We start from the raw sequence: 26,831 nt of genomic DNA, 5'->3' as shown, positions 1-26,831 counted from the left end.
AGACAAATCCAGCTATAAGCAAAGACATTCTGATGCTTCAACATGAAGGAAAATGATAAATTCCTCTGGCTGTCTTGGGTTTCCTTCTGTTTGTGAAGCTCTGTGTCATCTGCAAGGGTTAATGTATCTCAGTGTGTTTCAGTGCCCATCTGTGGTGCTGGTGTAGTGTGGCTGCCCCTGGATAACAGATGGAGAAAATGAGCCTGGGAGATGCGCAGGATCTTGCCGGATGACCCGCCACGCAGAAGTGCCTGCGAGCCCTACGGCCCTGCCTCCCAGGGCTCTGATAAAACCCCGGCGGCAAACTTTTGCTCTGGGTTTCACAGTGTAGGTACATTTCTCGCCTTCATCCTGGTGTGTGTATGTGTTCTGTTAGCTAAATCTGTATGCTTCTTTCTGTCCCTCTGTATGCAAAACAGGAACTGACTGAGCACATTTGTGCATTAGTTTTGATGGGGAAATCCTTGCCTAGACTGTCCCGGACTCATTTATACCAGACCTTGGCTGGACCCTTACCCAGCTCATCTTGCAGGGGAAAGTCAAAGACCCAAAGGATGTCCAAAGCCACAGTCTGTAAGAAAGCTCTAGCCCAGATTTATCCTGACCGCCACTGTGGCTGTGGGGAGGAGGGAGGAGAGATCTGCCAAAACAGAGAAATGATCAAAACAATAGTCACTAGGTTTAGTGCTAAAGGTGAGAGGCTTCTGCTGATGATGGTCGTCAGAAACTGTATGCTCACTTCTTGAACCTATGGGGCCAAAATCAGAAGCCTGAGCATAGGGACTGGTATCTGGCTCTGTTGTTGCAGAGCTTCCTAGAAGTGTTTGTCAGGGATTGGATTGGGATAATTTAAGTGAAAGGCTCCAAGGAGAGCATGTGGAGAAAAGCAGTTAGAAACAAATCAAACAGTGATTCAGTAGTCCAGTCTCATGGGGAGTGATATTAGCAGTATGAGTTGATGTAGTGGGAGATGTGCACAAAGGAGTGTCAGATAATACTGGCCAGCGGCAACCTAATTATTTGTCTGGAGGGATTCTGTGTTTTCTAGGGAGATTAGTGTGTAGTCCCCTTTGCAGCTGCCTGCCACTGAGTTCAGGAGGGAAACCAGTCCTTTTCTTATTAAAATCAGGCAGCACTTCAACTGCCGGTTGGCAGAGGGGCAGGAGGAATGCAGGTGCAGGCAGAGCAGCACACAAAGGCTTGCAGCTCTCTTGTTTTTAGCCTTACCCTGCCTGGGTTGAGAAAGTAAACAGTTTGAGGCCATGTCAGCAGCCAAACCAGAGACCTACAGAGAAAACCCACAACCAGGAAACTCTGTGGGTGACTCAGCTGGTGTTTTTGTCTGAGCACGCGTTCATTCAGTAACCCATGATGGCAGCAGAAGTGCTCTTTTGTAGTAGTGCCATCTTATGAGTGAAACGCAAACCTCAGGTATCCAGTTGTTTGTGGTCACGGAAAGACTTTTCCAGCTGACAAAGGTTATTTCAGGGATCCCACTGCTCAGCCCTAAAATCACTCCAGCCCTTGCTGGGCACTGCAGTCTCTTTTTGGGCTCACAGCTCGGCCTGCTGTAGATGCAAATGACTGTGACAAAGAGCAGGCAGTTTCCCAAGGTCAGCCTGTGCATGCTGTTCTTCCTAATTCATCTTCCTTACAGCCAAGAAGGTGCCTTTAATTCAGTTTTCCTGTCTGTCTCATCCTGCCTGGCTGTGCAGGGCATACACCCCTCTAGGCAGTAGCCTTGCTGGTCTCCTGTACCGTGTTGCTGCAAAGCTGTGAGGGATACATGGGCAATGGCATGGGCACAGTCTGGGTGCAGGCACTCTGCCACGCTCTATGGAGCCCTAAGGAAGGATGATGTTGTGGAAATGGGTGGCCATATTGGCAGCAGTAAAGGAGTTCCAGGAAGCAGGCTGTTCTCTTAGGAAACAAGGTGTCTTGAAGATCCATAGGTTGAAGTCCTTCTGAATCCTTCTGTTGGACATTTGATTTTAGCTGCCTGGTTTGTCATTCATTGTGAATGCTCAGTGTATTCCAAGGAGGTAGAAATGCAAGCTGCATCCTTGCCGAGGGGAGAGGGAAACTCAAGAAGTATAATACTGAGTCCAGAGGAGCTGGGTGGTACTGGCTTTTCACCAAAGTTTTCTCTGTGGCCTACATAGAAAAGTTACTGTAGAAGCTGATTAATAGCAATAGAGCGCCCAAAGATTGCTTCACAGAAAGTGGAAAGTCTGCCAGGAGTCAAAGGCTACACCAAACAGGGTTGAAGAATTTAGAACATCTGAGGTTGTTTTCATTGGTAAGTGAGAGTAAAATTTAGCAGTCTTCAGTGCCAGCATTGCTGATGGAGACTCTGTAAGTGCTGGCCACAGATCTGGTGTGCTTCTGCACCTGCTATAGGCAGGCACCTATAGTGCATCTTCCCACCCTTGTCCCCCATTGCCCTGCCCAGTGCAACCATTTGCTCATCGGGGTGTATGAATGTGTTCTTGCCTTGTCTGCTGGCAAAACCCCAGATACTGTACATCATGAGTTCAACAAGTCCCTTCCATGAACTGTGTCAAATGTCCACTGTTTAAATATCTGGACAAGTAGGATGCATTGAGGGTTGATGGATGGTGGAAGGATAAAGCAGTTGAGCTTATCTCCTACAGCCAATTTATTCCCTGCACCACATCACCATGCAAACCAAGTGTCTGTCTTTGGCACTTGCAAAGAACATGGGGGAGAAAAGATCAGGCTGCAACCTCCACCAGAGTCACTGCTGCATGGGAATGACATTACAGGTAAAGTAACAGGGAAAGTGTTGACTAAAACCTGACGCTTCTATGTCATGAGCTCTTCTAAGCAGGAGGCTGTGCTGTGTCCTTGCTGATAGAGATGTGTGTGTATGTACACACACAGCAGCGAAGCACTATGTGTGTGTGTGTACACACATGCTGCTGTTAAGTGATGCTGATGTTACTGAAGCTTGTTGTATCCAAGTATCTGAGACTTAAAATTGTAGAAACAAAAGAAGATGCTTAAACAACCCTTGATAGTAGAGATGGGACATCTGGCAACTGCGTTTTCCGTGGTTACATGAAATCCTGATTTGTCAGTGCTGGTGCCACTAGCATTTGGCTTCCTGGATGTCCCCATTGCCTCCTTGTTCCCGAGTAGAGGAGGCAAACGAAGGTAGAGAGAAGGTCTAGTCAGTACTACCATTATCTTTTCTTTCCTAAGACTTCTCTCACATGTGCCAGGTGAGATGGGAAAAGAGCTCCTCGACTGTGGGGCCTCTTGGTTTTTCTCAGATATCCCCTGTCACCAAGGCTATTGATGTCACACGCTGGCGTCCACCCCTTTGTCTCCCCTCTACTATAAAAAGAGAAATCTTGCTTTAGTTCCTTAGGCTGATGTGCATTCTCTTTAGCTGTGACTGATAAGAGCTACTTAGGACGTAGCTTCTCCGTGCCCAGCAGAAGAGAAGGGAACCCCTTTCCTTGCAGGTTGTTGTCTAGTTTTTTTTAAATCCCGAAGTGTGACTCCATCCTGTGACATGGACAAAAGTGATGTGGTGTTTGCCTAGGATTGGGTAGTGAAAAACTGACTGCAAGGATCAAGAATATCTTGTCTGTCCATATAAAAGCAATCAAAAACCTAGTCTCACTCATCTCGTAGGTTCCTCCTGTGGTCTGTGGAAAGAGGTAAGCCATTGCAGATGATGCATCCTGTCCTAAAATAGACACCTCTGGGGGATGGCTCACCCTGCCTATTTCCCAGAGAGCCAAAAAGAGGGAGTGAGGAGAGCGACAGGATCATGTTATATTTGATGCTTCCAAACCCCACTCTCTCCACCTGTGAAATGCTTTTATCTGGGCTGGGGACAGACTGTGTGTGATCCTCACAGTACACATACACTGGCCTCTTGCGGAAGCTGGAGAACCTCTGGCACATCAGAGGCGTTGTCTTTTTCAGTCGTCTTTTTATTGTTTCCCTTTTCTGATGAAAGCTTTCTAAAGGGTACTTGTGTGCTGAATACCCATTGCTGATAATGCACATTATGAAATCCAAAAGGAAAGCTGAGATTAAATGTCACACACTTCACAGTGGGGGAATTCAAAGAGCCTTGTTGATCTGTGCATAATTCAGGGGTTGACAGCTCATGCATAAACAAATGTGTGCACACACACGCGTGCATGCAGAGTGTTTTCCCCCGACTCAGCAGCAAATAAAAGCAAAGTCAGGTTGGTGTGAGCTCCCAGGGGAGCGAGGGTGGCATTTGTGGGGAAAGCCTGTGGGTTCTTCAGGACTGTTTGACTTGACAACCACACTGGCAAGAGTGATCACTTCGTGGTAGTGCAGTGGGCTCCCCTCTGCCTTCCTGCCCTGCACAGCACCGCACTGATCTGTGGCTGCTTTGGTTTTACGCATGGGTTTAATCTGACCAGGAGGATCTTCTGAGAGCTTCTGGTGTATGTGAAAGCAGTATTGATGTGAGGTTTACCCCAAGGTTTCCACAGTGCTTTCTCCTGCCAGCAAGGAATGAAGACAGGAAAAAATTGATGTCATGCTAAGCTGGTTGTTACTCAGTCTCGGAAGGGCATTCCTGCCGCTGACACTTCATGTGTAATGAACAGAGTGCTGCACAGGAGTCCGTAGCCTTCCTCAGCAGCGTGCTGTATCACAAGCAGGCAGCTGGCACTGGTGGGGTATGGTGTCTGGGCAGTGATCTCTGAAATGTTATACCTGCTGAGCATGAGCCAAGGGAACTTGGGCAGTAGGTTTAATTTTCAAAGACAACTGGGAAAACTGAGGTCTGAGAGGTTAAATGACTCTTTCTTGGTTGCATGGAGGGGCAGCAGCACTACCAAACCTATACTCTTTCAGGCTTCCTACCCTGTATGCTGGACTGTAATTCTGTTCCTGAAAACAGCTGGGTTCACTTCCAAGTGCTTTGTTTCAGGAGAGAGAGATATTTGTGGCTCCTCCTTGTTCTGGGGGATGCTGGGGGCTGGTGATCCCTAGACATGTCTCCATGGACCACATGCTGCCCCACTAGCTGGTTGCTAGGAATTTCTTTTACATTGTTTCACCACCCCCTTGTGAATTAGCAGAGCCTGTGCTAGCCCTGTCAGCAGCTATTTAGAAGTTTCCCTCTTCTAAATCTGTCCTCCTAGCTTCTGTTTGCCCAGCACGGGGAATTTTGCATCTAACATTCGTAGCATTAACCTGTTGCTATAGAAACCACTAAGGTGTCAGAGATTTTTGCCACTTGGGGATAAGCTACCAAGTAGTTGTAGTATGTGTGTTGTTGGGAGGCCTTCTCCATCGTGTTTTTGCTAAGCAGCTTCCAGAGCCTGTCTGCATGTCTGTGCTTATTTCAAGTCTTAGGAGCCATAAGGGAGTGATAAACCTGGAGCTGTAACTGCATGCAAATGAGCAGGGCTTAATATTGGCAAAATCTTTTGGGAGGATGTGAGGATGTGTTCCCAAGTGGCAGTGATGGGTCCGAGTGGTCTGTAGGCTGGTAGTGCAGGGATGAGAGATGGGAGAGCTGTAATTAATCTCCGGAGCCCCCAGTATGAGGAGGACACGGACCTGTTGGATTGGGTCCGGAGGAGGGCTGTGAAGTTAGCCAGAGGGCTGGATCCCCTCTCCTGTGAAGACAGGCTGAGAGAGTTGGGATTCTTCAGCCTGGAGAAGAGAAGGGCCCTCAGGGAGACCTTACAGCAGCTTTCCAGTATCTAAAGGGGAGAACAAGAAAGCTGGAGAGGGATGTTTTACAAGGGCATGTAGCAATAGGACAAGGGGCAATGGTTTTAAGCTGAAAGAGGGTGGATTTAGATTAGATATAAGGAGGAAATTCTTGACTGTGAGGGTGCTGAGGTACTGGCACAGGCTGCCCAGAGCAGCTGTGGGTGCCCCATCCCTGGCGGTGTTCAAGGCCAGGCTGGATGGGGCTTTGAGCAACCTGGTCTAGTGGAAGGTGTCCCTGCCCGTGGTGGAGAGGCGGGGGGTGGGGTGGTGTTGGAACTAGATGATCTTTAAGGTCCCTTCTGACCCAAAGACCCAAACAATCCTAAGATTCTGTGAAAGGTAGTACTGGTTTCTAGGGCAGTAAATGGTTAACCTAGAAGCAGGAGCCAAGGCTCTTCTGACATCTCCCAGCAGAGAGTCTGGGACCGGCTGCTCCCTGTGGCTCCTCTCTCCCCTGAGACTGAAATATAGGTGAATGCCAAAACTCTCTGGTCTGGCAGCCTGGTTTGTCTTTACTAACCAGTGTAAAGAGATCATCACTGTGGAGCAGGACCCTAAGCAACTCCACACAAATCAAACTATCTTTTAAATATATATATATATCTTGTATATACTTGATTTATTAATATACTTTGTATTATTAACTATATATATTTCTATAAATAATATGCTTTTACAGGATGGGGATATAACCATTGGATATGGGAAATAGCCTATAACATAGGGTTGGTGACAAGTCAGCTGTTGACTGATGGTCACCTGGGCCATTTCATATCAGGCCTGATTTACAGGATTTCTGTGTCGTAGAAGCAAACTTTACTGCTTGCACAATGAGAGGTGTGAATCCTGTGAGTGCCTACGTGCCTGGGACTCAGGAAATATCCTGGCTAGACCAAAAGGCAATCTCCTTGCTTAATGCAAATTTATTCGTCTGCCCTTCCCCACCCCCCCCACCCCCCCACCCCGCTTTGTGTGTGCGTAGACTGCACATCTGGTGGTATCATGACAGGCTGTGGGAGAAGAGGAACTCTTTGTTTTCTACAAAAATGGAAGAAAACCTTCTGATGGTGTCAGGGTGTCCTGAGCAGCTGTTCTCAGGCTGGGGCTGCAAATCCCTGCATGAAACAGGTTGGGAACCTGGTTTTGGGGTGCACAGCCCACTTCATCTTCTGTTTCATGGTTGTAGACATCTTAGTTTATAAATAGCAGTAGTTGCGTTATGCTGGATAAGTTTCTGGACTGCAGATAGAGAAATAATGTTGCTGGACGTGTAGTTCATCTTCTTTTGCAAGGGAATCTGTCAAGAATGGCTTTGAAATCACCATCTCGGTGACGGTGTACAGAGGGGTGTGCTTGCGTGTGGCTGAGGGGGCTGAACCTTCCAGACTGTAATTTCTTACAATTTTCTTTTGAGTTCTGGAAAGGGACAGAGGTGGAGGATTGCTGGCCACAAAGGTCATCGGCTTCCTGGAGGGTTTGTGAAAGGAAAGTGTCAGGTGCTTGGGGGCAGAGTGGAAAGAAAATCTGGGGAGGTTTGAGATGGTCTGGGGAAGAAGTGCCAAGAAGCCCTGTTTTACTGTGATGCTCCAGTATTCAGCGGTGTCATGGGTAAGCAGCCTGTGTTTGGTCCCACGGCTACTTTCCATGGAGTTGCTTTGAGCCTGTGCCGTGTCTCAGGTGTAAGGCAGAGATGAAATACAGAGTTGCATCAGATTTTCTGTAAAACTGACCTGTATTGCCTTGTTTGGTTGAAGGGCTCTCCTGGCTTTTTAAGGCTGCTCTTTTCCAGTAGCAAGGGTTGATTTACTTGTTTTTTGGTGGTTTTGTGTGTGTGTGTGCATATGGGTTTTATTTTTCCTTTTAATGCATCTCTGTTGAAATAATCTGCAGGACAGATGGACCGCTAAGCTTCTGGGACTCTCTCCCACAAACACCTGTCTAAGACAGCTGGGAAATCAAAGAGGAATTCTTTTTTAATGCCCTTAAAGAAAAACAGCACCCAATCCCAATACATATTATTTCCCTCTCTCTTCATCCTCCCAGCTCCATGGGAAACTTAACTGCTCGGTGGCGGCCATCCATGGTGACCATGAGGGGCTGGGTGGTGGCTGCAGCGTGGAGCTGGGATGCAGTTGCTGGAGGTATCAGGGAGAGCAAGGGCAGCTCTGAGGTGATGGATTGCAGTGGCCAGCCAGGCTGAGAGCCTCGGCAGCAGGGAGGATGATGATGAAGGGGATGGACTCTTATGTAAATAATACAGATGGGAGCCACTGAAGCAGCAGATTTATCTGCAGCCAAAACACTCCTTGGCAGCAAAGGATGGGCTGCTGGAGAAAACAGGGTAGTGTGGCCAAGCTTGTACTTGCTTGGCGTGCATGTGTATGATGGACAGAACATGGAAGTCTGTTTGTCCCCCATGTTGGGAACTGAGCATGTTCAGTGTGTCACAAGCTGCCCTACGAGCTGCTGCAAGGGGCAAACAAGCATTGCTCCCCTGAGGTGAAGCCTGGGTGCCCTGGCTCACCATGGAGGGGTTGGTGCATTGTTGCAGGTGATGGTTAGCAGGCTGGCAGCAATGTGGTTGCTGTGTTTAATCACAGCTCCCCGTTGAGAAACTAGTAGAGCAACAGGGTTTTTTTATCTTATTCTGGGGAAAACAAGCATTTTGTGAGTTTTGATTGCAATGTAACTCATCCTGTGACATGGAAAGAAACTTGACTGTGGTCTCTGCAGAAGGAAATTTGAAACCTCTGGGCAATAAAATCCTTGAGCTGGGCCATACCTCCCAGATGCTATAGCTTGGCCCCCAATACCAGTGCTTCTTGGGGCAGGGTGATTTTTATGGCCTTGGGGAGCTTTCAAGCAGAAGGTGGAGAGCCAGGGCTGCAGGAGAGCAGCGGGCAGGAGCGTGCAGGGGCTGAGCATGCCCAGGGATGCAGCCCTAACACAGGCAGAGGGGAGAGTTCAGGATGCTTAGGAAAGGCTGTGCAAGCTTTGGATGTCCTTTTCTGCCTGCTGTGGTAACAGACTAAGCAGCACAAATTAACTCTTACCTCCCTGGCAGGCTGCAGAGGCTCATTGTCCCCTGCTGAGTGGCGATGCTGGCTCTATCGGTTGCTTTGGTGATTGCTGTAGGTACAGGTTCTGTGGCCGTGGGCAGCACTGCACCACCCACAAACACTGTTGGAGCGCATGTGGCCGTGGGGCACATCTAACCCGCAGGGTGAGCTTTGGACGTGCCGAGGTGACTTTTTGTGCATCACGGGTCGTTTGGGTTTTGTCTGTAAGAGGATCTTGGAGGCACTCATCGAAGATACCCTTTGACCTAAAGATTTTGCTTTGTGTTTTCATCATGTGTAGGAGCAGGAGACCTACTGTTTAGGTTTGTACATTTTCCCTAGGGGGGATGCAGTGTCCCTGTGCCTGTTAGAGCTGCTTAAGGAAGCATCAGGGCTGGGGCAGAGTTGGGGATGAACCTCTGGCAAGAGATGTGTCCTGCTGGTGTTGCAAAGAGCCTTTTGTGCGGCTGGTATTTATGTGGGAAGGGAGTCCTATGTACCTGGCTTGTTACAGGTGAGAAATTTGAAGTATCCCTGTTGCTTAGGTGTACAGACTGTGCTGGGCTGAGTGGGAGCAGCAGTTGCATTATGCTGCTGTGGTGGCTGAGTGCTAATTCTTTTTACTGCCTGAGCATCAGGTTATTTTTGGCTTGATCAAGTTTCATTCCCTGCAGGTGTCTGAGGATTTCTGACCTGCAGAAACTGCTTTGGGAGAGTTTCTCTTCTTTAGGGTAGAGAACTTAACACTCCTTGTGCAAGGCATGGGTAGCCCTATATTCTTCCCAGAAAAAAATGCAAATTATTCCATTATTGGTTTTAAATGCGTTGCTAGCCCAGAGTGTGCAAAGCTGTGTGCTGCAGCTGACATGGAAGACATCCACTGTGAGATGGGGATAGTGATGGACTGTCATGGCTGGCTGGTGGCAGAGAGGGTCCTAATCATCTAAATATCTGCTCTTGATAGAAATCTAGGCAGGGAACTGGTTCAATCACTGTGGGTTTGGGATGTGCAGTTGTTGAAATACAGCATGAATGTAGCTGTACCTTGGTAGTTACATGGGGAGTTCTGGCTTGGGATCTCCTCCACCGTGGGCTTCCTAGGGAAACTTTTATTAGACTGTTTGGATAAGACACACAAAGATGCTTGGTGGCTCTCAGGTGTGGTGTTCAGTTAGACACGGGATTTGCCTCATCCCTTGGGATTTCAGAGTCTTGAAGTGTCTGAGGTTGGTTACCAAGAAATTTTATGCATGTAAAAGTGAGCGGACTGAGCCTTCGGGGGCAGGGGGGAGTCTTAAATCCTACTTGACTGGGCAACAGCCTAATGTTTGTAAGTGCCAAGGTACTTAGTACGTCTGTGGATCCTGTCCTGTCCTTAATCTACTTGTACTTTCAAAGTGGGGGTATCATCTGTCCTGAAGGTGCAGGGCTACAGTAAGGTGAGGCTGTGAGACACTGAGATAGTTTGTTAATGAGCCTTGTGGACAAGAAGAGGGAAGACATGGCTGTCTGCTTGAAAATTATATGTGGAGGGTTACCTTTCCCTTTCTGGCTGATCTTGCTCTTGTATGACTGTGCTGACCTGTGCATCCACTGCCTCTTGTTGCCCTGCCCGTGTGTTTGAGCTCAGTCTTTCTCACTGTCTCATACTGTAGGTATGGGGTCATCCAAAGCAGTTGCTATGGACCTGGCACTGTCCTTACCAGAAAAGAGGCAGGACCACCAGAGTCTGGAGAAACAGCAGAAGAGCTGGATGGACAATTGCATTATGGCTTCTGGGCCCACACAAGAGAAATAAATGCTGTGGGCAGCAGTCTGGGTGTGAGAGCAGAGTATGGTGCAGCTGCTGCCCTGGGTGCTCTTTTCATGTATGGACACCTTTGTGTTGCTGCAGCACTGGAGAACTCCCCTGGGCTTTGCCAGGATGCTCCTGGGGAACTCTAATATTGTAAAGGGATAGTGCTGCTGCTTCATACTTACTAGTGGTTCTCAACCTGTTGTCCATGAAAGATGCTTAGGCATGGCAAGTGCCTTGTTAGGCTGTTACAAAGGGCATACATCTGCTGCACCTTCTTGGTTAATTCAGGCATAACAAATCAAGGTGGGCTCAAGATGTTGTCTCAGGCGTATTGACTTAGGAAATCTATAACAGGATAGCAAGGGTCCTCTCCCTGGCCTGCACATGGTAAGAGCTGAACAAACGTGTGGCCAGCTTAGACATGCAAACCTTTCACTCCTTATCCTGCCTTGAAACCAGTTCATTTTCTTTTCCTCTGTTTGCAAATTGGAAGTGCCACCAAACTCTTGGAGTGAGAGGTACTGTAGTACCACTCCTTTAATTCGAGCAGCACTGTTTTGTCAGGTAAAAGGCTGCACCATGGATGGTAGTGCCACTGAAACAACATCCCGCTTAGCAGTAGGCATCAGCCCTGTCCCTAGGGCCCCTGGGGAGCAGTGTCCTTGCAGGTGGGCAGGATACCACCCATCAGCTGCTTGGCAGTGGCTTGCCGAAGCTGTAGGCAGTCAACTTCAGGTGCTTGCAGGAATGAGGTCTGGTTCCCCCTCGCAGTACCGTGTGCCTCCCCCGATGGGTGCGCAGCTCTGGCTGCTGCAGCAGCATCATCGCGTGTACGGTTGAGTCTCCTCTCTCCTGCGCTGCAGAGCTTCTCTGCTCTCCAGACGCTGGGAGGGAAACGGAGATGCTGGGGGAAGAGCTGTGGAGGTGGGGAGATTGAGCTATCATTAGCATGGCACCAGTGAGGTTTCTTTGCACCACTAAGCAGTAGCTATCAAAATTGAGTGCAGTATGCTGAACAGCTGAGCGAGGGAACACATACTGAAAGGAGTCTGTGAAGAAAAGGGATTTTGGAGGAAAAAAATCCCTCTTTCAACTGCACATAGGCACTGCTCATCACCGAGAGCTGTGGCAGGGAGTGGGAATTGCCTGTTTATGGCGACTGATCCGCGCAGCCCCTGGGATGCTTAGAAAAAGGATTAAGGAGGAAAGAACTGCAGGAGGAGGAGGTGGAGGTTTCCCTTTGAAAATGCACAGGCTAATAAAAAACATCCTCTAAATTGTCATTGTGTCAGGATACATTAATGTAAGTATAACATTTCTAAATCCTCATCTTCTATCTGAATGCTGTTGAATTAGTGCTAATGCATTCATTAGCTCATTCATTAACATTCAGTATTCATTAGGTTGGCTCTTTCTCTGGAAGATGTGGGTTGTGAGACATAGGACTGGCTGCAGGGCCATGCCGTAGCTGTGTGTAGCATGGTAGCAGTATGGTTTTATGTACCAGAATGGCCTTTCTGATTGTTTCATTAGCATTTGTATCTGGCCTGTGTTGTCCTGTCTCTTGGCCAGTGGTTTACCACAAATTAGTGGAAATATTTAATGGGATAGCAGTGCTAACGGTGATGTGAATAATTTTCCACTAACTCCTGCCCTGAAAGCAACTGGCAAGGTGAGTGATGAAGGCAAATTTTGATCTTTTGGCCTGTGGTCAGAGTTGCAAAACTAACTCTAATCAGAGCTGTTCATTGCTGTCTTCATTGGTGAGTCACAGTGTCCTTCCCTCAACCCCCCATTACCTTCCTTTGCTTCTTGCCCTCAGGAGAGATACTCTAGATATGAAGATGTTGGGGGGGGGGGGGGGGGGGGGGGAGGTGGGGGTGTCTTTTTTTTCCCCATCCTGTCTTCCCTTCCTCTGCCTCTTCAGACTGTGAGGATAGAGCAGGAGGCATGGGCAGCAGGCTTTCCCTGGCAAGGAACCAAGAAGCATCCAGAGGTGCCAGGCTGGTGTGGCCAGCAGGATCAGTACCACAAGTCCTGTCAAGGCCAGCAAGCCTCAGGCCTCTCAACCCTGGAGAGGGCTTTGGTGGCACAGGGCCAGTAGGACGCTGCTGCTCAAACCCTCTGCCAGACTTTTCCCTCAGCTGACAAGTCTTTGTGGACTTTGCTTTGCTCCCCACCAAAGCATGCAGGGGAGGGGGAGCTGCTGAATAGGTACCCAGTGCCTTTACAGGGGTGTGAGGGTCCTCCTGATGGCGCGGCATACCTGGGGCACCAAGCACCAGCCCTTTACTTGGGACTGTCCTCCCTGTGCCCCAGGAGCTGTGTTGGGCCAGATGAGGTATGTGGGATGGCCTCAGAGAGGTCCTGAGGCTCAGCATGAGAGAGAGGAGCATTCAGCGGAGGGGTGTTGCTTCAGAATTGGGCTGGATAGCTTGGAGCAGAAGATAGGGCTAAAAATACCACAGCAACAGGTCTTCTCTGGTTTTAGCAGCAGTGCTGTTCTGATGGGAAACCACTCAGCATCCAACCTTGTGAGTCTGGATCTGCCAGGAGCAGAAAGTACTGAAGAAACTAGTGAATTAAAAAGAGGTCAAGCTTTTATTTTGACACATCACTCTGGCTTTGAAGTGGATTTTGTGTGCAGATTATTTAGACCAGAGTACACACAAATTACTGTGACAATTTGGATCAGCAAACTCCAGACATGGTAAATCTTCTCTACTAGCAGCCACCTTTTGAGCTGCTTGCCATGTGCTTGAGTGTAGGCATGAGTATACAGCTTCCACCTTCCTCCCTGAGTGGTTGTTTTCTGTTGTCCCAGTTTGCAAATATTTCTAGACCTGGCAGATGTATCTGGGTCTGTGCTGCCTCTGGGCTTAGTCAGTGGAATAAGAGCAAAAAACCACAACTGAAACAACCCCACTGCAATCCAAAAGGAGCACCTGCAAAGCTGTGAGTAGCTGAACTGCCTCCCTGAAAAGCATTTTGCCTGTGGTCTGCCGAAAGGGTCTTATTAAACCCTTTATCACAGGACTCAGCCTTTGCACTGCCCCAGCAAGACCTCTGAGCTTTGCCTTACAGAAAGGGTTGTGTTGGGCACTCACAGGCATGACTGTCCACTCGTGCCTGGACAACCACAGGGAAGGGTTTTCCTGCAAGAGGGAAATCCCTCACAAAGCAGCGGGACAGCACTTGCATGCACCATGCCAAAATAACCGGCACCTCATTTCATTACTCCCTGAAGACACGTGAAGTCTTTAGATGTGACTGTGAGTCGTCTCCTCCTGGGGCAGCCGTGGGAGGGCTCAGCTGGGGCAATGGACTGCTGGTGCCTGCGCTTGCTTGGGCCGGGTTAGCTGTGCCTAGTGCCAGCGGGGGTGTGTTGGTGGCTATCTGGGAGGGCGAAGTGGCAAATTGAAAAAACATGTTTGTGTTCAGCTGAACCAAGATGAAATGAAGACAAATTGGAGGAAAAGGCTTTCCTAACTGAGGGTTTGCAGGGTTTTATGGTTGCAGGGTGATGTAGGATGATTTCGTGGGACTCTTTACACTCCTACCTTTATACTACCATGCCAAGGCAGAAGTTATCTTTTCCACCATAGCTTCTATCAGTTATCTTTGTCTTGTTCTTTCTTATCCTAGATAGTATCTGTAGTTTCTATTTGCTATCAGGTTCCATTTCCCAGAAAACAACGTATCCTTAAGGAAAGTCTCTGGCTCCTTGTTTTCAAGGACAGGTGTGTTTGGCACAGCTTGGGGTCTGCAGCATCTGGTGGGGGGACACAAATAAATAACTGAGACTTTTGCGGTATTTGGCCTGAAGTGGCAGCTGAAGGGTGTGATGTATGGCATGGAGAAAGGCAAAAGGCAAAGCATCACTCAATGACTGTAATTCCCATAATCTGGGAAATGGCAAAGAGGTACTGTTGGGTATTTCATGCTGAAATAGGCTAGATTATGGTTTGTAGGTCAAAAGCATTTATAGCTAAATGCCCATGCTAAAGCCACACTACTCTGATTTATTTTTTTTTCCCTCCCCCCCCCTTGGCAGATGCCAATGACAGCAGGATCACCCTGAGATGAGCCACCTGTAGCCAGGGCCAGCCCCGCTATCAGGGCTCCCTGCCCTGGGACGATGAGGAGCTGTCTGCTGGCCTAACAGGAAGATTTTGTGACAGTCATTGGTTTTCTTTTTTTCTTGAACCTTTTGACATTGCACGTGACAGTGGAGCCACTTCCCGTGCCTGCTTTGTGCCACCTCGCCAGTGAGGGCTTGGTCGTGGGGAGCCACCACCATGGCGGCAAAGCAGCCCCCGCCGCTGATGAAGAAGCACAGCCAGACTGACCTGGTGAGCAGGCTGAAGACACGCAAGATCCTGGGTGTTGGCGGGGAGGACGATGATGGTGAAGTCCATCGCTCAAAGGTAAGGTCAGGGGAGAGGGAAGCCTGCGTGCAGTAATGATGGGAAGGAGACCTTCTCCCTGGGAAACTGAGGTGGTGTGTCTTCTGTCTTCTCTTTTTAGCATCTAACCTCTGCAACTTCTTCGGCAAAAACAGGTCTCCCAGCTCCATGGGGCTCCTGTAAAGGGCAGGGTGGAAGCTGTAGTGGGACAAGCAGTGCTGCCTTTGAGCAGCAATGGGCCATGCCACCTGCTAAGTGCACAGGAATGGCTTTCTGTGGTAATGGGGTGAGCTCTGCCCTCAAGCTGCTTTAATCCGTTCCTGAAACTGTATAGCCAAGACACCAGTGAGCTAGCTTAGAGCTGGTGTCATAGGACCATGATGCCACCAATGCCCACCAGCCAGTGGCCTGGACATTGGAGCAGTAATTTAAGCAGTACCTCTCAGAAGGGGTTTGAATTGCAAAGAAACCTGTTTCAGTGAAATACCGGAGCTGGAGGACACGTGTGAGTCCCACAGGAGCCCTGTCCCAGACGTGCCCTGGAAAACTTGCTGGCAGGGCACTGCCCAGCTCTTACTTGCGTGTGGGGAGCAGCACAGAGCTCTCCAAGAGCTCTCCACACCTAAAAGCGCTCCCCCAGTACCTTTCCATGTTGCTGGTCTGTGTAGCCTTCTTGTCTGTGTGGCTTGAGGTGGTCACGGCTGGGTATCGCTCTGGGCAGTGCGAATGCCAGAGCCAGAGGGATGCTGTGACACCCCAAGGGCTCTGTTGATGCCTGTGCTCCATTGGGATGTGATGCGCAGGTGGTGTGTGGGAGGAGGTAGTTCCCTACTTATATAGGTAAGAGAAGACAAGAGTTAATGTTGACCCTGCCCCTGCCCCACGCTGCAGGTGGCTGATCCCAGTAAGGGAGCAGTAGAGGCTGCAGCTCCTGATGGAAATCAGGACAGCCTTCAGCAAGAGATCGGACCACAGGGTCACAGATGGATCCCTTGTCCTCACCCTCATTCCAGCCCCCTTAGAGATAAGCTCCCATATGGGGTTAGGTGTGTGGTTTTGGGCTGGCAAATACTGCCTAAAGGTTGGGGAAGGGTCTGCTCAGTCATCTTGTGTCTTTTGTTTGAATTTCAGATTAGCCAGGTACTGGGAAATGAAATCAAGTTTGCCGTCCGGGAACCACTGGGGCTCAGGTAAGATATTGGGCCACCCTGGAGCTAGGTCATCTGAGGGGCCTCAGTCACAGCATCCCTGCCAGCTCTGGCTGTTGACACCAGCTCTACTGCTGTGCCAGCATTGCTGCCTGCTGTGGGACCAGACCAGCTCTGCTTTCTTCCCCCATCAGCCTGAGACCCTCAAGCTCTTGTCCCACAGCAGGTGTTGGAAACCACGGGGCTGAAGGAGCTTCTGGTCTCATGTGTGACAGGGTGGTGAGTCCTGTGGGGGGGACCCCCTCTGTGCTGTCCACTTGGCAGTGTCACTTCCCTCCTCCCCTTGGGTGAGGGGGGTTTCGGCTCTGTCTCGCCAGCGAGGCCGGTCTGCGTGCTGAGGCTGGAGCTAGGGAGGTGTGGGGACTTGAGTCCTCCCGCGAGAGGCTTCTGGCTGCCTTGGTTGTGCGAATGGGAAGGACGAAGGCTGGTGACTGAGCAAACAGCCAGTAATGCTTTGTGAAGTGTGAGTGATGGGATTGCCCCCGTGCTCATGCCGGGTCCTCTGTCTTCCCTCTCATGCAGGGTCTGGCAGCTGGTTTCCGCCATCATGTTTTCTGGGGTCGCCATCATGGTAAGTGAGGGACGTGGTCCTGGGCACCGCCAGCTCCCGGCTGCTGAAGGGGTGCCCCAGCATGGCTCCCCGGCACTTATCCCCCTCCTAGCAGCTGCCGCTGCTTTCTCTTATGAGGTCTTTGCCCTCACTGTGTCTCTGTAATGGGCTTTGCCAGCAGTGTCCTTGGCAGTTTGTTCCCATCGCCAGAGTCTGTCTTCATTAGCAGGGTCATAAACCACACACGGCACCGCAGCCTTGGCCACAGAAGACGGCCGTGAAGCCAGTAGCTGACGGGCTGATACTTCTTGCACCTCCTTAATTTCCAATTTCCTGGCCAGCAGCTCCAATCCCATAAAAGCATGATGTCGCAGCGCTGCTGCCTGAGCAGGCTTGTTTTGATGGCTCTGGCCAGTGCAGGCTGCTGAGTCTCTTCCCTTGCCTCTGCCAGGCCCTCACTTTCCCTGACCAGCTCTACGATGCCATCTTTGATGAGGAATCGGTGAGCAGCAGCAAGACGCCCATCCGGCTCTATGGAGGAGCCCTCCTCAGTGAGTGCTGTGCCGCTGTACCTGGGGCATCTGCTGTTAGCAAAGAAATTGTTTTAGGGGTATTTTGAAAAGCTCAGCTTCTGCTGCTTTTTCCTAGTGATGGCTCAGGCTTGCTGCAGGTAAGGTAAGAAGGGCTATGTGTGCTCTAAATACCTGGGAGAGTATTCCAAGTGCCCCAGCAAAGGGAGGTTGTAGCTGGGCTGGGAGGTGGGCTGGGGCCAGACCCTCGTGGGAGTGAGTGGGAGGAGAGAAGGGGCAAGCAGTGGCATCTCAGGAGGAGCCCAAAAGACAGGGGACAAAAGGACAAGAAGTTGAGGGGAGCTTAGAGAAATGGCCTGGAAAAGAAAATGAGCAGAGGAATTGCACGGGGTTTGTGTAGCTTTGCACCCTGTGGTGCTGTGCTCCCAGGCTGCAGGGACTGCGCCTTCTGGGTGCCCATCCAGGTTCCTCTTTGGGGCTAGCACCCTGCGAGGTGCCCAGCATCAAAGGGCCGGCAGGTGCTTGCGAGCTATGGGGTTTTTTTTTGCTGAGGGGAGGCTGAGGGCAGGCTGTTGAATGGGGGGGATGCTGAACTTGATGATCTTAAAGGTCTCTTCCAACCTAAATGATTCTATGATTGGATGCCCCGGCTCCTTCCCGCAGCCTGCAGCAGCACCTCGCGGGGATCGCTGGAAATGCGGCAGCCGACGGGAACGAAGCTGCCTGCAGAACTGCTTCCCTCCATCCTCCCACGGGAGGCCAGAATGGTTCACCTGGGAGCAGGCGGGTGGGCTGCCCCTTCCCGGGGATCCCCACTGGCCCTCAGGCTTTCTGCTGGCCCTCCGCAGGTATCTCACTCATCATGTGGAATGCCCTTTACACGGCTGAAAAAGTCATCATCCGCTGGACCTTGCTGATGGAGGCGTGCTACTTCACCGTGCAGTTCCTGGGTGAGTAGGTGCAGCCATCCAGTAGGGAGGAGGAGGATGCAAAGGGTGGGGGTGCATGCTGTGTACCCCCATGGGGCGGGGCAGTGGGAGAAGTGGAAGCAGGCAGGACAACGGGCACGAGCAGTGGGACCAAATGCAAAACAGGAGCAGTGCCTTTGGGTCCGATGGGGTAAGCTCTGGGCTGGGGGATTTGCGGGGTGAGGCCCTGGGAATTGCAGTGGACTCAGCTGATGGGGAAGGCGCTGCCTCTGCTGCCTGTCTGGCACAGCCGTGGGGCACCCGATCCCCAGCTGTTCCTGTGCTGTGCCTCGCTTGTGCTGGAGAGGTCTCCTTTGCTCTGCAGGACTGGCAGAGGTGACCTGGCCCCTGCCAGTTGCTCTGCCCTTTCCTTTCCCGTAGAGTAGCTGCAGCCTTGGGCTGCTCACTGAAGGGTGCCTGGTTTCAGAGGAAACATCTTCCTCATTTATACTTCTCCCTAAAAACATGCTGGTCTTCATAGACAGCACAGGTCATCTCCTGGAGTGGGCTCCCTAGATGCTGGGGCAAACAAGAAAAGACTGTAGCAACCTGTACGAAAGGGGGATGCTCAGTCTTACCCAAAACGGAAAGTAACAGTTTGGCTTTTTTCTAGGGAGTTTATCTATGTTTAATGATGAAGGCGTTCTCATATGTGTACACTGGTAGCTCACTAACTGTGTTATAAGATAGCTGGTTTAGGTATGGGCAGCCAAAAAAGAGATGCTCAGAAAAGTAGCAGCGTGTATGGACTACGCACATTTTGTAGATGCTCCTAAAACTGAAAAATGCTTATTAGCCCTGAAGTGGTCAAGCCACAAAGCAAACTCGGGGACCTGCAGCTTCCACAATTAACACCCGAGTGCACAGAAACTCACATCTGCTCAAGTGACCGTTTCAGGCTGTGGCTGCCTCCGTGTGAGGCTGCCTTGAAAACAAGGTTTCTGTGAGAACTCTGGAGAACATGCACCCCTGGCTGACTTAGGCACTGTGAAATGAAGCTGCTGAAGCCTCTGCTATGGGTTCACTGTGCCTGTGAGGCTGCGCTGAAAGCTTCTGGTCTTGCGAAGAGGCTGCGTTAGAGGGCAGTAGGAAACAGCTTTCTGCTGTTTGTCTCCGTTTGTTTTTTCATCACCAACCTCTGCCTTGTCTCCCTCCTTTTCCTCCAGTTACCACTGTCTCCCTGGTTGAGAGTAGCCGGATAGCCACAGGTGCCATGCTCCTCCTGGTCAGCCGAGCCCTCTTCATCCTCATCAGCATTTATTATTATTACCAAGTTGGACGCCGTCCCAAGAAAGTCTAATTCCTGGACTTTTTGTCATGGGAAGGGTGGGAGGGGGGGTTTGTGTCGGTAAATTTGCATTATAATTATAACTTTTTTGTTGTTGTTAGTCCCTTTTGTTTCTAAAGTGGTTTCCTTCTTTTCCACTTACCGGCATGAATCAGTGTGTAACCCAGTGCTGATGGCATTGCCAGGTGACATGGGGCAGGGAGCGGTGTCAGGTGGGACCCCCAGTCCCTCTGTGGGAGGTGAGGAGCAGCAAGAGGATGGCTCAGGGAGGTGTGTGAGCCTGGCAGGCTCAGGGAAAAGAGCTGGTTTCCCAGGGGAAACTGGCCTATAGGATCATGGACTCTGAACCCACTGGAACAAAGCACAAAGTAAGACCAGCACATTGAAACCAAATCCCTGAGGAGACAGGGCGGCAAGAAAACCAACGAAGGACTCTGCTATTCCCCGTGGTAAGCTTGCACCTGCCTGGTGGAGTATGCCCCTGCGTACAGCCCATTCCCCTTTTAGTAAGTACTGACTGCCCAGGTAGCAGGGAGCTGGACAGGGCTAGGTCAAGTTCAGTGCTTTGCAGCCAGCTCTTCTTTCCTCACTGCCAGAGGTGCCACCCTGTTTGTCTTTTTTTGCACTGGTGCTGTGCAAAGCTTGGCAGGAGATAGAGCAAAAGAAGAGGGAGACCCTTTTCTTGTTCCCTTTGCAGGGACAGCACTGGGAACAGCAGAGCAGCTTGAACTACAGTCTGAGAGAAGTGAATGAAGCTATTGGAGATAGCCCATTGAGCACAAAGACATCCTCTTGCCTGAGACGTTTTGTGGAGTTTTTTACGTTGGGGTCCTGTCCCCTTCACCCCAGAACACTTCCTGCAGCTTCACTGATAGTAGTAGCAGTGGTGGGCATGAGGTAGCATCTGATGCTTTAGTTAAGCAGGGGCTGGAGTGCTGTTGTGGTTAGCACTATTAAGCAGAGTGAGCATCAGTACAGCTGCTTGGGTCAGTAAGCAGCCTCTAGAGATGAGCCCACAGCTGTGGAAGGTGGTGTTCCAGCTCTGCTAATGTGCAGGCATCACATCTCTTCTGACCTTGAGAAGAGAGGACCAAAGTCTGTAGTATTAAGATACCTAACTGAGATGAAGAACAGCAAGGAGCAGGGTGCGCAAAGGCATCTATGCCTTCGCTAGTTCACTCAACAACAGACTAAATGTGCTTTAGTACTCACTGGCCAGTTTCTCCAACACCACCTGGGCTTAACAGCATTGGCTGCCCTACTTCCTAGTGCTTTCCTTGCAGATTATCCATGTCCACAGCTGGAGGTGGCATTTTTTGTTCTCTATGGGACTAAAGCCAGAAGGTCTGTGTACAGGACATGGAATTCTTACTCATGCACTCCTGTTGACTGGATCAAAGCGTGGCCTGGAATAGAGCTGATGTTCCAAAATCCCAGTAGAAAGATGCCTGTGCAAACAAAAGTGCTTGTGTGAACAACAGCCCTTGAGCTACTGGTGAGACTGGGATCTACGACTATTGCTGTTTAATATCTTAGAGTTAGAAGAAGGTAGCAGGTAGTTACTGTATGTTGTGTTAGTGCTTTTGGCATTTAGAAGCAGCTGTATAAACTTGGGACACTGTGTGCATTGTACCTACTGGCCATGCAAAATGTCTGTCAGGTAAGAATATTGGAAATAGTTGAACCAGGAAACATCACAACTATATATATATTAATTTTTTTTCCTAAAAAGTAAATCAAATGGAGAGGCAACATCCCAGAAGCAGGCTAAATTCTGGAGCCTCCCAACAGCACATGCCTGCCAAGCTACTTTCAACGCTTCCAAAATATGATAGTGAGCAACTAAAACTTGTATTTAAGAGGAGCCTTCCTGTTCAGGTGGAAGAATTGGGCTCTAAGAGGGAAACCTTTTCCCTGTGAAGCAGGGAATGATCAAGTTCAGCCTGGAGAGTATCGCAAACAAGACCGACCGTGGTCTTATTACCACAAATAAGCTGTGTGTGGGAGCTGGAGCATGGCATGCTGTGGCTGTTGCTCTCACCCTGCACACCACCTGCACAGGCAGCTGCAATGGCTTCAGTCCAGTACTTTGGCTGTAGTTGTGGGTATAGGTACGTGAAGCTTGATTCTTTGTGTTTTGGGGGGTCACATGAATGTATACACTGACTTGTTGGTTTTGGGGGGTGGGAAATAATGTTTCTAGGAAAGACAAGTAAAACTGACCACAGCAAAAGCAATCTTGCAGAAGAAGGAAGTGGAAGGTCATCTTAATACTGTCTTCCCATCTGTGTTGGCCACAGGTCCTAGGAACTTAGTTATGACTCTGGGTCTGTAGGTGGCCACTGATTAGCGTACCTAGTGTACCTTGACATGTCATCCAGCAGGTGAGAGAAATGAGTTACTGCACTATGTAAGAGCAGTTCTCCAAAGACTTCTTGATGGCTAAATCAGGTGGGGGGGTGGGGGGGAAGCAGTTGCAGCTTTCCAAAGGAGCTTTAAATGAGGTGAGGTCAGATTCAGCTGGTCCCCTGCTTGGTAGCTGCCTCTGCAAAACTTGAAGCAGTGAGCCACTTCTAGTTTTGCCAGTCAATGTCTCCTGCTCCAGTGTAGAGCGAAGCCTGGGAGAGTGATCAGTGGTAAGAGATTTCATGCTACTTGGTATCTAGTCCTGAAAGGGAAGAGATTAAGAAGTTTTATTTTCATGCTTCTTGCTATAAATGGATTGTGTAGAAAGTGTGGAAGTGGACTGGGGCTCTACACCTCTTCTACAACTAAGTGAGAAGGGGCAAATGGATGCCTTTGCTTGGCAATGGCTACAAAAAGGTGATGGTTCCTGGCATGGTCTCTTCTCATTAGCAAGGTGTTGCAGGAGAAACATGGCCAAGCCCCTGTGAGGAAGTGAATTTGAATAGCAGGTGAGGTCGAGGAGGGAGTTTCTCAGGGTGGCTTTGAAGATGGAGCCTGGGCAGAGCATCTGCACTGCTGCCAGAAACCAGCTGTGCCTGGTTGTCTTCACTCTGTTGTGAATGGGGGAAAGGAAGGAGGATGCTGGAACATTTGTACAGAACTGCATCCTTAAGGACAGAAGTGCTGGCATCACAGGTGCAAGTGGCAGTTGGGCATATAATGTGGGATCAAAAGCCTGAAGCATCACTTCAGGATCTGCTACTGAGCTGCTGAGAAAAAAACTCCATCTTTATGGGCCTCAGTTTCCTTATCTGTTAAATTGTGAGAAAGGTCTTGGACCAACACCATCTCCCAAGGGAGACTGCAATGAATTACCTGCATTTGTATAATGTTGTGCAGGGTTAGGACTTGTGTTCCCCAGAGGTTGTGCTCTGAGCAGGCACAGGCCAGGACTAAGGCTGACCCCCTTGCTCTGCCAGAGGTAGACCCAAACCCTTGCATTCATAGAGCCCTCGCGTTTGAGGATGAAGAAAGCTTGTCATTCACATAACTCCCTACATCGCCTTATTTATGCCTAACCACTATTTGGCAAACTGGAGCTGGATACTAAGGAGAGGCTCTGTCTGTCCTAAGCTGGCTTCTCCTTTCTGGTCAAGGGTTTTTACTTGGGGGTAGGGGGTGAGGGGTGAGGAAGAGAATGGGACACTTCAGTTTATACCTCATTTTAGCTGCTGTACCCAAGTTCATTCGTTCTCCTCTGGTAGGAAAGTGACTGTACTTAACACCAAGCAAATAGTGAAAATTAAAGCCGTTTCACTTCACTGTCACAATATCTTTCTTTTATTTTTTAATTTTTTAAGAAAAGCACACAAAAACCGTGCAGAGAGTGCTTCAGGCTTGTGTTCTGGTTTATATTACCAAACCTTTCAATATAAAAAAGCATTACAGTAGGGAATACAGGATAAATTAGCTCCACTATCTAATAAAAAGAACATTTACAGTTTGTTTTTTTAAAATAGATTTCAAACGTTATTTCACACGTAGCCCTTTTCCCAGGCGTTTGTGACAGTCACTTGAGCATTAAATAACAGCCAGGAGGCAGGGGCACCAAGAGGGGCTGTGGGCTCACAGGCACAAGCTGCTTTTTACTCCTTCCACCCAAGGTCCTTGGGCCACGGTCACTGTACTACAGCGAAGGAGGCAGCAGCATGGCAGCTTCCTCCAGTCCCCAGCCTGCTGGAGCTCTCCAGCAAGCAGCAAATCTAGCTTGAGCCCCTTACCCCAAAATACTCACCAGAACTGTTAAAAACAAATATAAAAATACAGTTGCTTCTCCTGCCTACTGTTCTGAAAACTACTGTACAACAGAGGGGCAGCCACAAAACCAAAGGACAAAACCAACAAATTTACATGCTTTGCCATACAGCAGGAGTCTGCTTTCTGGTCTTGCTTGTTCGTTAAATTCCCCAGGGGGAAATGCCTTCTGCCTCTTACCACCTTCCACAGGTCTTCTCAGACTTGCACGTATCTTTACAGCTATCTCCAATTCTTGTTTAAAATGTGCTGCCTGGCCTTTGCTGGGGTTTCAAGCTGTGTTCCCAGTGGCACACTAGCCAGCTGCAGAGAGGATTTGAAGTCTTCACCCAGAAAAGAGCAATGGGGGATCGGAGCAGGTAAGAAAGGCCAGAATAACAGAAGAATGAGAGCGCTTTTTTAAGGTACAGGGACTACCATTTGGGAGAGAGGGAAAGTGAGAAAGCTAAACCCAGACAAAGCAATAAGTACAGAATTAGGAACGCCAAAGAGAAACAAGCAGAGGTCCTGCTTCAAGTGTGTATATTTATCACTTTGCACTTCGGTGCTTTTGGTCCAGTTCCCCCAGCTCTGATGTTTTTTTCCCCCGTGCCACTGGTAGCAGAAAAAGGCTTTAAGGCTTTTTGGTTTTTTCTTCCTTCAGCCACCCACCATGCAGGTACCCAAATATCCAAATCAGGTTATTCACCTTCCAGGCTCTGACCTGAGACAGCCAGGTCTTTACATAATAAACTGAGGGTAAAGGAAAAAATTGGAGACTGAGGGAGGCAGTTTGCTTCCCTTGCTCACATCCAGCCAAATTACTGTCTTTGCTGATGGTTTATTCATCCCCTGAGAATTGCTCTCCCAGAACAGTCACTGACACCAGCTCCTGAGGCAGAAGCAGAACAGATAAGCTCGCCTTCTGCTCAGCCCATTCCCTGCAAGACTAGCAGATGCAACAGATTTTTCCTATCTTAAGCACAGCACCTGCTGTTGGGTACAAATACTGCTGGGTTTTGGCTAGTGTAACTGTTTTCCTTCATTAAACAACAGACCAGGATTTAATGCTAAAATGCCTCATTAAAAGAAGATCCAGAGGGAAACAGTTCAGAAAAGCTTTCCACAAGGTTTAATGCAACATCTGAGGCCGCTCAGTAGCCCTGGCCGCCTATTACAATGCTGGAATATGCTGACTGCGGCACCGGCTGGGCTACAGCTCTACCTGCCCAGGCCCTCTCCTGCTGATGTGCAAATTGTTCTCAAATAAAACTTGGAAAAGCTCTAATGCCTCCTTCCTGTTCCTTAGCATCTTCATTCCCCAATCTGGATATTTAACCAGGATCTTTTTCTGTCATGGACAAGGCTTTCTGCTGCTTTCCTTCCTTCCCTGTAGCCTGTGCAGTGCCACTGGGAAAGCCCAAGTGTGGTGGTGTCGGGGAACACCCAGGCAACATACCTGTTGCTGCAAAGTCAGGGCACGATTCCAGAGGGGCTGGTTTCAGCCTATATAAAAGTGCTCCACAATCTGAACCTATAAAATCTGTAAAAAGACCTAAGCTAAACAAGAAACCACAGCCCCTTCTGTCCTCCCCCAAGTAAAATGAGTTTGGGGTCAGGGAGTAACCACATGAACAACTAAGGCAACAGGAGTTGATGCTTCCAGAGGAGAGTGACCTGTCTGGGTCAATAACCACAGTCCCTGGGGCAGCAGCTGGGGTGGTTTGGCTGTCCGCTGGATGCTCTTAAAGCCTGCCTGGGGCCTCAGCAGTTCCACCTTAACCTCTGACCAAGGTCCAGTCCCAGGCATCTTTCTCAAGTTCACTTCCAAATGATTTAGTAGATGACACGTCAGTTAAATGTCAAACTATCTCAGGGGAGGAAACACTCTCAACTAACAGGCAGACTAAAACAATTCTGATTTGATGCTTTCATCATGAGCCCATGGGAGAATCCTGCAGGAAATCCTCTGAACAGAAGTAACGCCACAAGACTCTTTCAGGCAAACAGCGTGGGAGTGGCTGACAAACCTCAGCCTCCTCCATCCAGCACCGTGCCTGGACCTCCCCTTAGAGCTGGAAAGCATGTAAGAACCACTGCAAATATTTATGCTAACAGAGCACCACAATCCACTTTTTGCAAGTATGAAGGGAAAGGCAAAGGCTGACAAGATTTAAACGATATTTCCTCGCCTTCTCAGGAAGGCAGCAGTTTCAGTGATTCTTGGCCAGAGCCATAATTTTTCCCAGGAGATGGAAAGACAGTAGGGAACCGTTTGGTTTCTTTCTTTTTCACAACAACGAACAGTAAATCTTAGTAAAAACAGAAAGGTAGGCACCAAATTCTCGACCATCAGCCAGCCTTAGCTGAATCCCATTGCTATATGAGACTATGCTGCCCCTGCCTGGGGCTCCAGAGGAAAGCCAGCCTCACTGCTGTGCTTGACTTCTCTGGCAAGCTTCAGGTGACGAGGGCAGAGCTTCCACTGAAGCATGTGTGTTTTCATTTCGTGGCTGGGAATTCAAGCCAGAACCATGCAAACGATGACTACCTACTTCTTAGGTAAGCCACCACTGTTTGTTGCAAACCCACCTGGACAGTCCAGACTTTGGCTCATCCAGCCCCTGCACGTCTGTTCTTCAGTCCTTTGCTGTCTAAAGCATGACAAAGTCGTGAACGGTAGCCATGGCCTTGCAGGAGAGACAGCTGTGCCCGTCCTCCCGCTCCCGCCCGGCCGGCTCCATCAGTCTCTAGTGCAATCAGCTGCGCTGGGCTCCTGCTCCACGGCTGCTGCGGGTGGCTCTGGGCAAGGGTCCGGTGTACAGTGTAGTGCACATCACCTCAAAGTTCCAGCCCCTGAAGTACAATCCTTTTGGTCATTCATATATTACAACCTCTTTTTTTTTCTTTTTTTTTTTTCCCCTACCCCATTTTGTTAAAAAAAATAAAGTTTTTTGGGTGTTTTCAGGTTTTGTTTCTTCTGATTTTCCTTCTTCCGAGCATGTGGGGAACGTGGTGGTTCATGGGCCACCTCTTACTGGATCCCTCGAAAGAGACACATAGCAAAGATCATGGCGAACAG

At 49.4% G+C, this 26,831-nt stretch overlaps 2 protein-coding genes across 13 annotated transcripts in view; one reads left to right on the top strand and one right to left on the bottom strand.

Moving 5' to 3' along the window:
* The window catches only part of TP53I11 (tumor protein p53 inducible protein 11), a 26,411-nt gene extending 3,033 nt beyond the window's left edge, over positions 1 to 23,378 (top strand). Inside the window, exons 2-7 of one of the 2 annotated variants that reach the window (XM_080396774.1) lie at positions 14,829 to 15,026; positions 16,137 to 16,195; positions 16,736 to 16,784; positions 17,215 to 17,314; positions 18,142 to 18,243; positions 19,428 to 23,378. In XM_080396774.1, the coding sequence (XP_080252900.1) occupies positions 14,898 to 15,026; positions 16,137 to 16,195; positions 16,736 to 16,784; positions 17,215 to 17,314; positions 18,142 to 18,243; positions 19,428 to 19,561 (573 nt within the window). In that variant the 5' untranslated portion in view covers positions 14,829 to 14,897 and the 3' untranslated portion in view covers positions 19,562 to 23,378. Of the gene's footprint in view, positions 1 to 14,653; positions 15,027 to 16,136; positions 16,196 to 16,735; positions 16,785 to 17,214; positions 17,315 to 18,141; positions 18,244 to 19,427 lie in introns of both variants that reach the window. The other variant, XM_080396775.1, reaches the window with a different exon arrangement.
* The window catches only part of TSPAN18 (tetraspanin 18), a 172,439-nt gene continuing 168,886 nt past the window's right edge, over positions 23,279 to 26,831 (bottom strand). For all 11 annotated transcript variants that reach the window (XM_080396768.1, XM_080396770.1, XM_080396763.1 and 8 more), the window contains one exon: positions 23,279 to 26,831. In XM_080396768.1, coding sequence (XP_080252894.1) covers positions 26,784 to 26,831 — 48 coding nt within the window. In that variant the 3' untranslated portion in view covers positions 23,279 to 26,783.

The sequence above is a fragment of the Falco punctatus genome, assembly GCF_963210335.1.
Source record: "Falco punctatus genome assembly, chromosome: 7".
Taxonomy (NCBI): Eukaryota; Metazoa; Chordata; class Aves; order Falconiformes; family Falconidae; genus Falco; species Falco punctatus.
This window is presented reverse-complemented; position numbering and strand designations above follow the sequence as displayed.